At 39.2% G+C, this 14,972-nt stretch overlaps 3 protein-coding genes across 7 annotated transcripts; 1 reads left to right on the forward strand and 2 right to left on the reverse strand.

Moving 5' to 3' along the window:
- The first annotated feature begins 4,595 nt into the window (after positions 1-4,595).
- On the forward strand, positions 4,596-5,374 carry Pdf (pigment-dispersing factor). Of its 2 annotated transcripts, XM_016989199.2 has the most exons (3): positions 4,596-4,697; positions 4,730-4,868; positions 4,944-5,374. In XM_016989199.2, exons 2-3 carry the CDS (start codon positions 4,746-4,748, stop codon positions 5,064-5,066), a joined length of 246 nt encoding a protein of 81 aa, XP_016844688.1. In that variant the 5' UTR covers positions 4,596-4,697; positions 4,730-4,745; the 3' UTR covers positions 5,067-5,374.
- Positions 5,375-5,538: 164 nt separating this feature from the next.
- On the reverse strand, positions 5,539-11,070 carry LOC100123143 (cyclin-dependent kinase 11B). Of its 4 annotated transcripts, none has more exons than XM_003424464.4 (7): positions 10,837-11,070; positions 9,257-9,619; positions 8,609-8,659; positions 7,713-8,152; positions 6,299-7,592; positions 5,986-6,216; positions 5,539-5,896 (listed from the first exon to the last, which is right to left on the reverse strand). In XM_003424464.4, the coding sequence occupies exons 1-7, from the start codon at positions 10,908-10,910 to the stop codon at positions 5,605-5,607; spliced, it is 2,745 nt and encodes a 914-aa protein (XP_003424512.1). In that variant the 5' UTR covers positions 10,911-11,070; the 3' UTR covers positions 5,539-5,604. The 4 variants fall into 4 exon arrangements, with proteins under 4 accessions (XP_003424512.1, XP_008217163.1, XP_001606753.1 ...); XM_008218941.4 differs by lacking the exon at positions 10,837-11,070 and adding an exon at positions 9,873-10,040 and having other exon boundaries at positions 5,550-5,896; XM_001606703.6 differs by lacking the exon at positions 8,609-8,659 and having other exon boundaries at positions 5,550-5,896.
- Positions 11,071-11,355: 285 nt separating this feature from the next.
- On the reverse strand, positions 11,356-14,845 carry LOC100123133 (targeting protein for Xklp2 homolog). The gene is made up of 3 exons (XM_001606694.6): positions 14,657-14,845; positions 12,722-14,271; positions 11,356-12,643 (listed from the first exon to the last, which is right to left on the reverse strand). Exons 2-3 carry the CDS (start codon positions 14,132-14,134, stop codon positions 11,669-11,671), a joined length of 2,388 nt encoding a protein of 795 aa, XP_001606744.2. The 5' UTR covers positions 14,135-14,271; positions 14,657-14,845; the 3' UTR covers positions 11,356-11,668.
- Between the last annotated feature and the right edge of the window lie 127 nt (positions 14,846-14,972).

The raw sequence follows: 14,972 nt of genomic DNA on the forward strand, positions 1-14,972 counted from the left end.
ATATTTATAATATACTTATTCGAGCGTTAATTTGTGTCGCCTTTAATGTCGCCTGGCAAACAAGTTGCTGTTCTACTTGGCGTCGTCATCTTCGGCTGATAAAGCAACTCGATAAAAGTTCCAAACTGGATAGTCATTTTACCAGTTTGTCGATATACTCATTGTTTTTGTCGGATATACTACATTTTCTTCGACTGATGTGTATATAGCAAAAATGAAAAAAAGTTTAATTTCTTTAATTTCAAAATTTCGAATATTCAAAATTCAGGGGCACTAAAAAATTCAACTCGAACTCGAACTCGAGAAACGAGAGCTTTATTTTTAGTCCTTGCGTTTTTCGTCGATATCAGACACGCACACACTTGCACGCGCCGTCCTCATCAGTAATAGCGTCAGGAGCCGGTATAGCGCGCGTCTCCCTTATTATTCGTGCCGGTCTTTTTGGGTTACGACGTGCAGCAACTCGGGCTCCGCTGCAGCAGCGAAAAACATTGGTTCTGTTATTTCTCGAAGCTCCGCGTACACCGGCTCGATCGGCTAGTTCATATTAAAAGCAGTTCACGTATAGACGCACTTCACCGGCGGTAGAAATGAACTTGCAGTTCAGGCACTTCCTGCTTCTTTGGTTTGGCTGTTTGAAGCTCCTTATACTTCTCTTGCAGCGTATACTTACTACTTAGTCGAATTTTTTAATAGGAAAGAAAATATTCGAGAGAAGATGTGCGATAAAAAAAGCTTCATTTCATATTCCTTGGGCGAACAAAGCAAATAGACCAAACGTCGGCAAATGATTCACTCCTCGACATCTCCCGCGCATATTGTATGGTATAGTGGTCTCCGGGAGTTTCTGCCGCCTCGACACGTTCGCAGGCTATTTTTCAACTGCCAACCGCAATGAACCACTTGGAGCAAATAGTAGGAAGTGAATCTGTAACAAAAGAGGCGAATGCGTTTTCTAAATGACAATAGAAGTAACGGTGATTTGGTCAGCTGCGAAAAAAATCGATGCTATACCTTTAAGTTACGATGAAAAATGTACAGACATGTTCAATTATAACAGGCTCCGCCTTGTCTATGTTGTAGAGTACAGCGAAAAGAGATGATACGGGAGATAACGCACAGCATACGTTCTTACTCGTGTATAGATTAATAATCTACTATTGAGGGTGTATCAAGCATACTACAATTCCAAATTTAAAAACAGTTGTAAAAAATGATTCCGTTGAAAATTTTTATGATTATATTTCCCCATCAAAACAAGGAAGTCAACCGAGCCCATAACCACACATGAGCAGTTCCAGCGTCCATAAAACAGGACCACAAGGAGTCAACGCACACAAACTACTATAGGAAAAACCATCGGCGCGACAACCAGCTGCCAACTCGCGTTTACCCACAGGAGCATACCGCGGAGGCTACATTTAACTACCAAATCAGTCGATTCGCACAGTCCTCGCGCTTGCAATAATAAACAAAGAGCGAGAGAGAGAAAGAGAGAGAGAGAGAGAGAGAGAGAGAGAGAGAGAGAGCGCGAGAGAGAGAGAGAGAGAGAGAGAAGAGAGAAAAACTCGAGTATACAGCCTTCGACGTGAGAGACGTGGCTGTAATATAATCATCTATACCCTGCACCGTATATTTATACACAGGAGAGTCTGAAGATGGAAGTCGTTTGAGGTTTTTCAATTTCGCGCCAGACACTTGATGCACGAGAGCAACGATCGTAAATCAGGGACTTAGACTCTTGTTGTTCAGCGGTTTGATAGAGTTGTATATAGTATAGCAGTTAGATATTTCATTAACAATTAAAATAACTACATCCTAATGTATAATAATTTCGTATGAAATATATGAACTGAATGATTCAATGCCAACGTATAATACTGACACATATCATCAGCCATCCCCTAGCTGCACGTATGAAATATACAGGTATATGTAACTTGTCGAACTTGCTTAGCAAGATGTAGCACATGGAAAAGTCACTTGTTTTTCATATTAAATTCAAGCAAAACCACGTAGACGCGTCGAGAGGAAATATTAAAACGAATATACTCGAAATAATAATAATTTAAATAACAGAAATAATTTGTTTGTGATATGCAAACTTGTTAATACAATAAGGCCAAATCGAATAAAGCGTATGGCGCAAATAGACGCAATTTTAAACTCCATCGAATTTATAGACAAAGATGTTCGCTGCAACTGACGGAGCTCTGGATTACATTTCTACTATATCAGACAAGCGCTTTATTTACGCCCTTCTTCACCATTCGGATGTATATCCAGTACACGCCGTTGCGTAACGCACATTATTATAAGGAGAGCCGCTTATATTTTCGTGGAAGTATTTTTTCGGTGGTCGGAAAAAAATTAGTGTTGAGACGTTATGTCACGCGTCAGTGTCATCGTCAGCCCAAAAATACACACGGAATATAATTAGAAGCGTTTAAAAGTGCGAATAGGTCTTTGTACCGTTAATCTTTTAATGGGCGCGTATACATCAAATCACAGAATTTTTCTGTATAACATTTTCTTTGATGCGTGTGTATAGAGGTGCGCAGCTGCCTACTCTTGAATCTTTCTTATCTTCGCACAGTAGCGCAGGACGTGCAAATAGAGGGAAACTCGTCGATGCTCAATGGACTGCATGAAAGTAAGAGGGCAGCTAAGAAGACTCGTTTTCCACTTCACGAGCTGCTCCGAGTTTCTTCGACCTATACTGCACGTATAACAGCGCAATTCTCGCATGTTCGACGATAAGAAGTATTAATTGAGTTATATACACACAGTAGTCATAATCTATTACAATTTTTCTCACAGCGAATCGAAGAAACTTGATCCCAGCGAATCAGTAGATACACTCCGGAATCGGCGAGACGTACACACGCGGAATCTCGTCGCGTTGAACGGTATAATCCACGAATCCGGAATTTTTCTAACGCGAATTTGCGCGTAAATTAAGAAACCCTGTAAAGTATATTCAAGTCCCTGAGATTGATGACACGAGAGGCGTATAATTCTGAGCTGTTCGACAGTCATCGTCAGTATGTATATTATATGCGTGTGCATACATACAGAGAAAGGAAAGCGAGCGTCGCGTGTTTGTGTGCTCTCGACCGAGAGACAGCTGGTTCAAGGCCACCCGGACGGTGGTTAGTGACCCGCCGCTGTTGGCTGCGCATGTTATATATACGTATATTCCGATGCTTCTTCTTCTTCTTCTTCTTCTTCTTCTTCTTCTTCTTCTTCTTCTTCTTCTTCTCTGGAGTCGTTCGTGTCGTCTACTCCTTTTTAATAGCTCTTACCAATCTTCCATTGGTGATAGATGATGTTTGGTTGCAATGCTTCGTCGAGGGGGTGAGTTCCATGAGATCGAGTAGACAAGGTTCAATGTAAACACGTGAAAAATGCTTAAAAAAATTAGCGAAAAGTCGAGTCATCCGAATGCTTACAAGTCCGCGTCATCAACCCAATCGATAACTAATATTATATTATTGGACGATTGACCGACGAATTTCGTTTTAAATATAGAGACGCCGGAGACTACTTATAATATATTATCGTCGAGAGGCGCCAAGTCTGAGGTGCGTGCAACGACGCGTCGTTGGAAAATGCAGCAGAACGACTTCTCTCTCGTATCTTCCGTGCATATGAGCCATAATCCTTTAATCCTTTGATGATAAAGGACATCCTTTGGATGATCGGTTGTATACGCACTGCAGCTGCGACATCGTTAGCGAGTCGTATAAAGTAGAGCGGCCAACCTGTGATTTTCTATACGCTCTTGATTAATGCTTGTATACACTTATCTTCGATCAATTCAACAACTCAAATATATATCGTTATTGCTTTTTAATAAATATAAACCGTCCGCATCCACCAAACTAAACGCCAATACTTTCGCTGTCGAGGGTCGTTGACCTGTATCACTGCTCCTCTTCCCTCCTGCAGGCGCACTTCTACCTTCCAAACTCGATTTTATTTGAATCTCTCCTCTAATCCTCTTGGTAAAATCGTCAGGGTCACCTTCACGAAGTTGTGCGCAGTTTTAAAAGCAGGTTTTCTGTAGGGAGATCTGTATACATGTATACATGCCATCCTTAAATGGACCGCATTGCCATTTGCATTTTGGGCACCGAACGCGAGATAAAGGTCTAATGGGGATGCTGCACTGATACACATTATATATACTCGCGGTGAGAGGCAAAGATAAACCGATGTTTCGTTTTTTGCTCATTTGAACGTGACACCTTGCGATTTTTTCAAAATAAAGATCAAGTGAAATCATTAATTGAATTAAAAAGCAAGTCAAACAAAATTATGTGTAGAATAAATACACGTTGCTTATAGGCTAATTCTTAGTCTTAATAATAATTCTTAATGAAATACACCCTACTGCAAAATACTTTTCCACGTCTCGGATTCGCTCGTTACACAAATGACACGGGAACGTTTTCCCATTTGCATTAGTGACGCAACGCGAGCATTGCGTGCCAAGCTCTGCCCTGTCGATCGCAGAAGACGACTCGTCCCTTGCAGAAGCGAAACGCGCTCCGATTTTTCCCTATAAAAGATGCGTTTCAGGGAAACTGCCATCATTCCGCCGAGGTACGAGTTAACGACTAGAACTACCCTCAGTTATCGGATCTTCAACGCCGCCGTTGAATCGCTCGTTTTAAAAACCACCGGAGACGAAAGTAAGAGTTTCGTTGAATCGATTGTTGATTAGCTTGCAGGACGAAAGGATGAGATCTTGGGTGAGCCACCTCATTAGAGCTTTCTTCGTTTTCGGAGCCATCCTCTGTGCTTCCGCTTCGATGGAAGATACTTCTCACATGATTATGAACAATCCTTACGGACGTTCATTGGTATGACATCGCATACTTTTTTGTACATCTTCGTGCAACTTCTCGTTGATAATTTTTTTAAAATTTCTTTCTCAGGATGCCGAACTGATCACGAGGTTATTGTTGGCACCCCAGAGACTCTGCCATCCGAAGAGAAATTCGGAGCTGATAAACTCACTGCTTAGTCTACCGAAGAATATGAATAACGCTGGAAAATAACGGAAAATTTAAATAGTCCATCATTATACTCGCTTTCAGCAATGTCTATTTACTTACTATGAAGTTGTAAAATAATACACCTTTTCTTCTAGATGTCGGCAATAAAGCATGTGCTTGTAGCTCACCGTTGAGTCGAACTTTTGTTGAAAGTTGTACTTAAAATGAAAAAAAAAATGTGTATCAATCAAAATGCTCTTCTAATGACGAAGTTTGTGTTTAATTCCAAGGCAAACGATAATCTGTTAGTATCAAGTTTAGAACTTTGTATTATTTGAATGCTTTAATAAAAAAATGTTAGCACCATTGAATATGTTTCATATTATTACTTATATGGCGAGTATCCCCATTAGATATTCATTTTTATTTTATTTTTCATCGTAAAGCTGATATAAGAAATAAAAACGAATTTTTATTAAGTCAACTCATGAATTAGAGGGAGAGGCATATTTTGTTATAACAAATCAACGTGATATATATACAGTAAATAAAGTATTATTATTATTATTATTAATCTGTACAGTCTTATAACAACTTGTTTTTAAAATTTGAGGTGAAAGCCGCCACCCACTGGCAGCTGTCTGCTTGCTTCTCTTGATCCCATGTGGAAACCCGAGGCACTGTCCTCGTCGTCATTTTCACCAAGCTGCTTAAACTCTTTACCTCCGCTTGGAGGTTTTGGCGAGGCATTTAGTGTACGCGCGCCGAATTCCGACTTTGCTGGCCACGTGGGAAACATGGCCGGATCGATCGGTAGCGGGGACTCCGTGAAGTAAGTGTGTTTTAGGGCGTCATCCGCTGTTATTCTCTGGGCTGGGTCGTAAGTTAAAAACCTGTAACACAGATAAATTGGTTAAATCAAGAATTATTAATAACTATTATGAATAGAAGATTTTCAAGTTGTTGTACCAGTGATACTTACTTGGCTAACAATTCAATTCCCGCATCCGATAAAGATAAACTAAATCGTTGTCTAATATTATTTACAGGATAGTGCGCGAATGGTATTTTCTTGACCAACGGCAGTTTACTGTAACCAGGCCATATTCTATCACTAGGCGTTCCCAGTTCTTTAAATACCCTGTTGAGATAATCGATTTCTGATTTTCCTGGGAAAAGTGCTTCCATCCTCAATAATTCCGCAAAAATGCATCTGCAATATTAATGATATTATTAAATTATTGTGAAACAACTGAGGGACTGTATAAAAGACAAAAATGACTATTAAAACTTACCCAACTGACCACATATCGATGGGAGTGCTATACTCCTTCATACCAAGTAAAAGTTCAGGCGCTCGATACCACAGCGTCACGACAACGGACGTATACTGTTTGAGCGGCGAGCCGTACTCCCTAGCCAAACCAAAATCACCTACTTTGAGAATTCCTCGGTGACTAAGTAGCAGATTCGACGTTTTGAGATCCCTGTGCAGGATCCAGTTGTCATGCAGATGCGCTACGGCTCGTAATAGCTGCTGCATCAAACATTTAATTTCGCCGGGTATGAACACTTGGTTCTTTGATTTCATTGTCTCCATGAGAGACTTTAAGTCATGCTCTACGTAGTCCATCACGATAAATATTTTGTCCATATTGCTGCCGACGACGATTTCTCGCACTGTCACGATGTTTGGATGCTGGGCTTTAAGCAAAGTGTTGATCTCGCGCAAACTTGTGATAGGGAATCCGTCCTTCTCTTTCTCCATTTTAAGGCGCTTAAGGGCCACTATTTCTTTGGTACGTCTGTCCTCGGCTCTGTAAACCACGCCGTAAGTACCTTCTGCTATGCGATTCAAGCATTTATATTCCTCGACACTTCTGCAACCTTGAATGGCTGGGAAATACGGTGGTAGATCAAGGCCTATATCTATTACATCTTTTTTTGTTTCATTAGTAGGCTTAGCAGAACCATTTGTATCCACATGGCCAGGCGAGTCTGACCTTTCAGACCTGTCCGACTTAGCCAACTGATCTACTGACAGTGGACTGGGATTATTGTAATCAGAGTTGTTTGAGTCGTCGTTCGAGTCTTTATTAGAGTCGTTTGAGTCATCGTCGTCATCATCATCATCATCGTCATCACTACTGCTGTCACTCGAATCTGTTGATTCATTATCGGGCGATTGCTCTCTCGTCGCATCTCTCATCTCCTCGTCTGATAATCTAGACCTGTTACTCTTAGGTTCGCTTGCATCATCCGAGGGAATATTTGTGACCCGAACACTCTCGTCCGATAGTTCGACAATTGCGTGCTCAGGTGGCATTATTTCTGGACTGTGATGGCGTTTCTCGCCTCGCTTCATTCGTCGCGCTTCAAGCTCGATGCGCGAGTTCTCCTTTCTGCGGGCCATCTCACGTTCTGCGTCAAGCAGTTTCTGACGACGTAACTCCTGTTCAGTCATCTCGCGTGGATCCTTATTCGAGGCCATGTGCTGTTCTGCTGCGATCGCTTCCATACGTTCTAGTTCTTCGTATACACTTACTTCCATCGCTTGGTGCTGTTCTCTCGCGTGTTTCTCGCGATGTGCTGTTGGAAAACAAAATTTGTCATGAGATATGGATATAATGCTTGTGTTTTAATAGAAAATCTTTCCTATAAAAAATATAACAATACAATTAATCACAATAAATGTGAGCAGTAACTTACCTATTTCTTTTTCCAATTTCTCCCTCTCTCTATCTCTTTCCCTAATTCTGTCGTGTTTGTGCGATCTTTTGTGCCGCTTCTCTCTACCAGAGGAAGACCTCTGCACATGTTCTTGCGCCATTTGCTGCTCCATAAGTTCAACGTCGACATAGCCCATATCTTGTTCTGTCATGCGAATGTGCCTGCTTCTCTGCTCCTCCATCCTTATTTCTCGACGTTGGTCTCTATTAGTAGCCTCATCGGCGGCTGCAGCTGCGGCCGCGGCAGCAGCGATTCGCATCTCCCGACGCTCGCGTAATTCCTCAACTCGGATTTCGCGCCGTTCGCCACTTCGGCCATCGCTCATACGACCCTCTTCGCGACTTCTGGATGACGAAGACGTATCCATTTTGTACTCGCGTGGTGGCTCCTCGCGCCTCTCCCGTCGCTTGTCCAGTAGCCTGAAAATTTAGAAAAATTTGGTTAGTTATATTGTTAAGGGCTCCAAGCCAGTCGTTGACTAATGAGAAAATGAAAATTGATAGTTGAGTGCCAAACATACAGAAACCGACGATCTAATTTTATTATTATACTATTAAAAATTATATTTACACTAAAAAGTTAGATAATTTCCTTTAAAAATAAATTTAAAGAACTTAAAAAATAATTATTTTTTTATTTTATTGCAATATGAATGGTAGTAAATTCATTGAATAATCAATTTTACTTACACAATTCAATAATGTATAAGTTTGGTAGCAGAGTGTAATCTATGTATTTACAAATTAGCACCCAAGTTTTGAAATTACAGATAGAAAAGAACAAAGGTCAAATAATTTGTTTTGGATGACATCATGCAAGATCAAGGCTTAAGTCTGTTAAAAAAAAGGAATAAAAATTAACAACATGCTTAATACCTGCTGGTCATTCTGCTTTGATTGTTGCTAGAATTGGTACGACCAAAGTTACTATTTAACAAATGGAACATAGAACAAAATAAAAAATAAGATCAGCAATGTATTATGATATGTATAAAGTTGTGAAAAGAAGCATACCAAAAATTAATGATTAGAGTGATTTGACTTTGTATAATAAACATCTAAAAGTATGTATCTAAATTTCATGAAGTCTTTTATTTTGTTTTAAATATTATCATAAATTTATCTTTGTACAAGATCCTATAATGTTTTGAAAACAATACTAAAGTTGACCACACTACTCTTACAGCACAATTCATAAGCATAGCTGTTAGTAAAACTTTGCAAAACTTGGGTGTTACCAATAACCAACTAGTTTTAACATCGGTAAAAAATTCAACTCCAATCTCAAGTACTCAGATAAGATCTAATTAACTAGTACATTTCTAATTTCTAATGCGATTGTATCTCAAGATTTGAATGGCATTTGAACTTCTTACTTTAGCTTTCAAAACATTATCCTCCTTTTCACTATTTAAGAAAAACTGTGCAATCAGTAGTTAAGCAATCGTGCTTCAAACTTATTTTGATGATAGCATTAATAAATCTAGCTCAAAGAAACAATCAAACTAAAGTATCAATTCTTACCTTTCTCGCAAGTCCTCCAGCACTCGATCACCGGTGCTCCTTTCCTTTCTTTCATGCCTGGAGGATTCTCTGTCTCTTTTGGAAGGATCAGACCTCCTGGACTTTTCCACCACCACATCCATCTCATGCCTACGATGTCGACTGTGTTTGTCCCTGTGTCTGCTTTCTTCCCCTCGTTCATGATGCCTGGACTTCCTCTCCTTGTCATCTCTGCTGCGATCACTTCCACTGCCACCACCAATACCACTTCTGTCCGAGTGTTTGTCTCTTCTGTGCGAAGTCGTTTTACGATGCCGCACTACCGCCTGCGGCGGTTTGATCTCCAGGGAGTCCGCCGTGTCTGCGCCTTCTTCTTCCGAAAAGCTTTACCAGGAAAAAGCACACGCAAAGTTAAATGTTATTGCTCTCCCTCAACTAATAACCATCACACTCGATCCACCGGATAACACGCAGTTCGTTGTTAGGGTTCCAATATATTCGTTATAATGCAGGTTAATCGAAAAAAGCAAACTCGTTACCGGGACAAACGTAACCTAACATTCGGATGTACAAACAAAGTGTCCGCCCGGTATTGCGTATATACTCGGATCATTAGACCTTGAATCTTTAAAGATACCTGGTCTGTGATTTTTTGATAGCCGGCATCTTTTAACATTCTATATTCATACAAATTTGAAAGATTTTGGAGCTAGGTCAGGAACTGACAAGAAAACTGCGGAGGAACTATATTTTGTCGTTCAGAAAACGTTGAAACATTTAAGTATACGGGAATATCTATATGTGTGATAGACACAATTGTAACCGCCAAGCTATAGGTTATGCCATTTTATAGCGCGCGCGTCGGGGTGTTCTTATATACTGAAACTGTTTTGCCGATTGAGTTAACTGTGAAAATTGATCAATACCATTGTAAATGGGCAACTCGTGATATCTCTTTGGTTTTGCGAGAATATACATATGCATGTGTGTATGGTATATACACATAATTTAAACATTTAAAAATTAAAAACAAGATTGTTTGGGGCTTGATATAAAAAAATGAATAAAGAGCACTTCTTTATGGCTAATTTTGGGGTATTCTGGTGGATCGAGAGGTAACGTATGAAGTATTAAAAAGATATTCATTAAACAATATTTAATTTTTCGAGAACACATTATGTTCAAATTTGGATAGACTGAATTTTTATATTATAATTATAATTACGAAAATTCATATTCTAAATTCGTAAAAAAATTTTTACTGTTTTAATACAAATTGATGAATGAAAACTTGAAACGATATATTTGTTCTAATACGTAATCATTATGAAATAAAATTAATTAGAAAATGTCATTCATATCTTTTAATTCTCTCTTTGATGATAACAGACGCTATTAACAACTGTTGCACGTAAATGTAATTATTACTGCACGATATCAACGTTTCTTTAAAAAAATTTATGTCTATTTATAAAATGTGTACATAAACTAACAAATGGTATACATATATATAAATGCATAATCAACAGATCTTTGCAAAAAACACATTAAATTGCCACTTTGTCCTAACCTAAAATTCTAATAATAAACACTGTACTTACTTATCCGGACTCTTCCTGATTTCTCCGTCCTCGCTTTGATAATCCACATCCATGGCAGATTTATCATTTGACATTTTAACTGCGTATATCTACAATTTTCTTTAAAAACAAATAACCTAACACGACTGACGATGCTCAATTTCACAACACAACATTGCGGCCATGCAACTAGTGATAAGTATTCATCAGTCTGGTGCCAGCCCAGCAGACTAGCACAGCGCCACGCTGTGAACTGCCGCCTGCCGCACAAAGAAAAGTTTTCCTTCCCACCGTCGTGCGTCGTCGCACCACCAGTGCGCTCTATCGGCCGGCGCGCATCAGCATTTCCCTGCGGGCTGCAAGCCGGCGTCCGGCGAGCGCCGGGCACGTCTTTGCCGAATTTGCCCTGAGCTCCGTAAGGTGTTTATTTTGTAATTATTAATTATTGTTAGTACGAAAAAAAGTGTATAATTGATTTTAAGAAAAATATTGTGAAAATTTCAATCACGCTGAAAATTGCATTTGTTGAAACTGACGAAATCGTGTTATAAAAGCTCTTTATTAAACAATTCATATTTACTAAAAAATTACAGTAGTTTGCTTTAATAATGTCAAAATTCCATACACTTCAATAATATATTTCTATAGGTTAGTAGTCAAAGATATAAGCGGTACTTTTTTACCGTATTTATACTCCAAGGGTCGTCAGACAAAGAAAAAAAAACATGAATGGTTTTAAAAATAACATTTCCCGCAAACAACATTAATCAACTCTAAAGATACATTATGTAACATACAATTTTTGTTCAAATTAGTAAAAACTAAAAGAAACAGTCTCTTATCATCGATATAGTCACTGCGTCGACTTCTTCCTTGCCCATGCGGGGCTTTGTGGATCGGTCACCGGCTTTTTTGATTTTAAAATCTGCAAAGGTTTGTAAACAGGCATTGGTCTTGCCTTGACTTCAGCCATTTTTCTCAGTTCTAAATTTTGTGCCTTCTCTTTGGATATTCTGTCATCCTCCTCTCGTCTCCTCATTTCTTCCTCTTCCATTTCTTTTTTCTTCAGTTGATCATCAAACTCTTTTCTTTGCTTGGCCCGTATGTCCGTATTAAGCTCTGAAAGGACTGCAACGCTTTTCTGTGAGAGTTTACATTTTGGCGCCATGATTTTTGGCACCGCACCTTGACTCCGATTTTCTTGATTTTCAACAGTCGTCGTCGTCGGTGGAGTCGTTTTCTTGGGCGCTACAAATGGAATCGGCATTGGCTTTTTAATGAAATTTTTCGGCTTTGGTACCAAGTTTTCACGAGAATTTTTTAACGAATTGTTTGGTTTTTTGTTACTGTCACTTGTGTTGTGCGACTTTGAAGCCAGGTTTTCGTTTGATCTTTTCAATAAATTGTCCCTTGATCTTCCTCTCACCAGAACAGGTTTGAACTCAGGAACTTTTTGTGCTTTAAAAGTCCTCGCCTTTTTTTCTTCCTCTAACATCTGTTTAATTTTTTCTTCTTTCTTCTGTTGCAATAGTTTAATTTTGCTTTCAAAGCTTACTGATCTTGTGATTGTTATTTTAGTTTTTTTTACAGAGTCATTCTTTGAGGCTTGCTTATTGGCTGGTGTTTTTACAGCGGATGGAACTGGTCGAGCATGGAATTCAGCTTTATTTTTTTGATGTTCTGATTCTTGCATCTTCTTAAGTCTCTCTTGTTTCTTCATCTCTAGCTCCTTATTCCGAGCTTCAAAGCTAAATGGCTGAACTTTGGTATTCTTCTTTTTTGTTTTGCATGGCTCTAATGGAATTCCAAAACCCATAACTTCTTCATCCTAGAAATAAAAAGATAATTGAGTAAAGCATTTAAATAGCATAAAGAAATACCAAATATTTGTTTCCAAGTTTTTTACCTTTACAATGAATCCCTTATCATCATTCACAATTGATGGTACAGTCTTTTTATTAAACGAATTTACTCGTTTGATTTCCTGGCCTTGCTTTGGTGGTGGAAATTGTTCTTTCTTAGTTTTTGTCAAATGGAAAGGCTCTGGATTTGTCACCATTTTTTTCTCAACCTTCTTCAACGGCGCAGGCCTTTGAAGAATATCTTTACGCACTGGATTAGCTTTTATTTGATTCTGACGCATTTTTTCCACTTCTAACTTTTCCTGTTCTTCTCTGCTCAAAGCCGTTACAGGCCTGTTTCTATTTTTACTCATAAGGGTAGGAGAATGTGCCCTTGTTAATTTAAGTGACATCCTGCGTAATTGTTCCGTCCTCGTAGATTTTACGTTTGTTGAACGGAATCTTTGGGGCGTAGCGCGTTGGAATTTCGTTACGGCTTCTGCCATGCTTACATATTTGGTTGCAGCACTTGGAGCTTTTGAAACGCTCATACGCCGCTGATTCGTTATGCTCATGCGACGCTTTACTTGCCGGTGCCATGCATTACCAGTGAGAGTAGCTACTTTTTTCTTAGAACCACTTCCAGGACCAGTTGGCTGTGAACTAAATGCTGTAACCACTCTACTCTTTGGAAGCTGCTTGCTGCTGTTTTGCTGACTACTTGACGATTCTTTATCTTTCCCTTTATTTGCTATTTTACTGTCATTTGCTAGTGGTTGTGGTTCCGATTCGGGCTCTGATTTTTCGTGAGAAATTTCATGCTCTGTGCTGGTAGCAGTAACTTCAAGATTTATTTGAGATGTTTCATACAAAGGACTATCTTCTGTACTTTCTCTACTTTCTGCATGTTCCACATTTTCTTTGTTTTCTTCATGGCTTTCCAAATCCGATCCATTTTCAGGTGAAGCGAGCTTTTCATTTTCAGGTGAAGCATAATACGATTCTTCCAAATTACACCTAGGTGTATTAACAGACTGTGCACACATCGATCTAGTAACTCTTTTGGATGGAGTTTTAAAAGCAGGGGAGTCAATCAAGCATGACTTGTTGAACGACTTTTCATTTGGCATCTTTTTGAAGGACAACTGCAAATTGTTCATTGCTTCAGTCAATACATTTTCATACGTTGTAGTTTCCTTAACATTTTTCCTAGCACTGGAACTTTTGGGTCCCTTGGAAACCATTTTCCTGACTGGTGTTTTTTGCAAAATATTCTCACTTGAGGAAGAAGTATCACTCAATGGTATTTTGCTCTGATTTAGTTTTTTTATCGCTATGTTGGGTGATTCCGTATCCAACGAGTCAAGTTTCTCTCTGTACTCGTGTTTCAGGTGCCTATGGAGAAAATAATCATCCAATGGAATTTGAGGACTAGGTGCAATAAAATCTGCCCACTGTGGTGCATCTAAGTCTTCCATGGTACTTGTAGAAATTTGCTTCAATTCGGTAAATTCGCAAGAGGTATTTTCAGTCGATGTGCCTGCTCTTTCAGTCTCGCACACTTGTCCACTCTTCACCTCCGATGGCTCTGATTCATCAGAGGAATCAACATAATCTAAAACAACAGTATGAAAAATAAGTAGACGTTTCTCTAATATTTTTTAAAACAAATATACAAAAATCTAGATGTTGTTAAATTTACAATCGGATATTTATTTTCTAGCAAATTCGAAAAATAATAGTTGGATATTCATATGCAAGAGGAGAAGGTCTAGAATGCAAATCAAGACCATTCACTTTAGGAGCAAAGATAAAATCAATGCCATTAATCTCGTGGGAAAAAACACTTTAATTGAAAATAATCACTTGATCAAATCTTCTCCCCAAAGTACGAGTTTCCAGAAAACAAAAATCGTAACGAACAACGGCTGAATCAGCCCACATCCTGCACACGTTCGAAGGACAATCGCACGAAAACACAAATTTCAACAAATACTCACCGTTCTCGTTTTCCAAAATAGATTTTCCGATAGTCGACCCCACGATTACGGCTTTATAATTCCAACGACATCAGACGCTGGATAACCTGAAGAAAAAGCGTTGAATTTTGGCTTTTTTGAGCCCTGCGGTGCACACTATGCTTCTCTCGCGAACGGAAAATACACGAATGTCAGGCAACGGCCAAACCGACGCGACCGACCGGCACAAAATTCAAAAGCGACAATGGCCGCTCGTCATTGGTCAGCTCGCGGTTAGGTTAGACAACCTCTTTAGTCGTAAAGCCGAATGTCACTATGTCGAGCAATATGGCCGCGG

Source organism: Nasonia vitripennis, chromosome 5 (assembly GCF_009193385.2).
Source record: "Nasonia vitripennis strain AsymCx chromosome 5, Nvit_psr_1.1, whole genome shotgun sequence".
Classification (NCBI taxonomy): Eukaryota; Metazoa; Arthropoda; class Insecta; order Hymenoptera; family Pteromalidae; genus Nasonia; species Nasonia vitripennis.

What these genes read in the sequence shown, in the direction of transcription:
- Pdf (XM_016989199.2), top strand. Translation starts at nt 4,746, where the DNA reads ATGAGATCTTGGGTGAGCCACCTCATTAGAGCTTTCTTCGTTTTCGGA. An exon ending in ATCCTTACGGACGTTCATTG is followed by an intron (nt 4,869 to 4,943) that starts GTATGACATCGC and finishes TTTCTTTCTCAG; the next exon opens with GATGCCGAACTGATCACGAG.
- LOC100123143 (XM_003424464.4), bottom strand. Translation starts at nt 10,910, where the DNA reads ATGTCAAATGATAAATCTGCCATGGATGTGGATTATCAAAGCGAGGAC. An exon ending in ATCGATATGTGGTCAGTTGG is followed by an intron (nt 6,217 to 6,298) that starts GTAAGTTTTAAT and finishes TTAATATTGCAG; the next exon opens with ATGCATTTTTGCGGAATTAT. An exon ending in GGAATTGAATTGTTAGCCAA is followed by an intron (nt 5,897 to 5,985) that starts GTAAGTATCACT and finishes TCTGTGTTACAG; the next exon opens with GTTTTTAACTTACGACCCAG.
- LOC100123133 (XM_001606694.6), bottom strand. Translation starts at nt 14,134, where the DNA reads ATGGAAGACTTAGATGCACCACAGTGGGCAGATTTTATTGCACCTAGT. An exon ending in ATAAGGGATTCATTGTAAAG is followed by an intron (nt 12,644 to 12,721) that starts GTAAAAAACTTG and finishes TTTTATTTCTAG; the next exon opens with GATGAAGAAGTTATGGGTTT.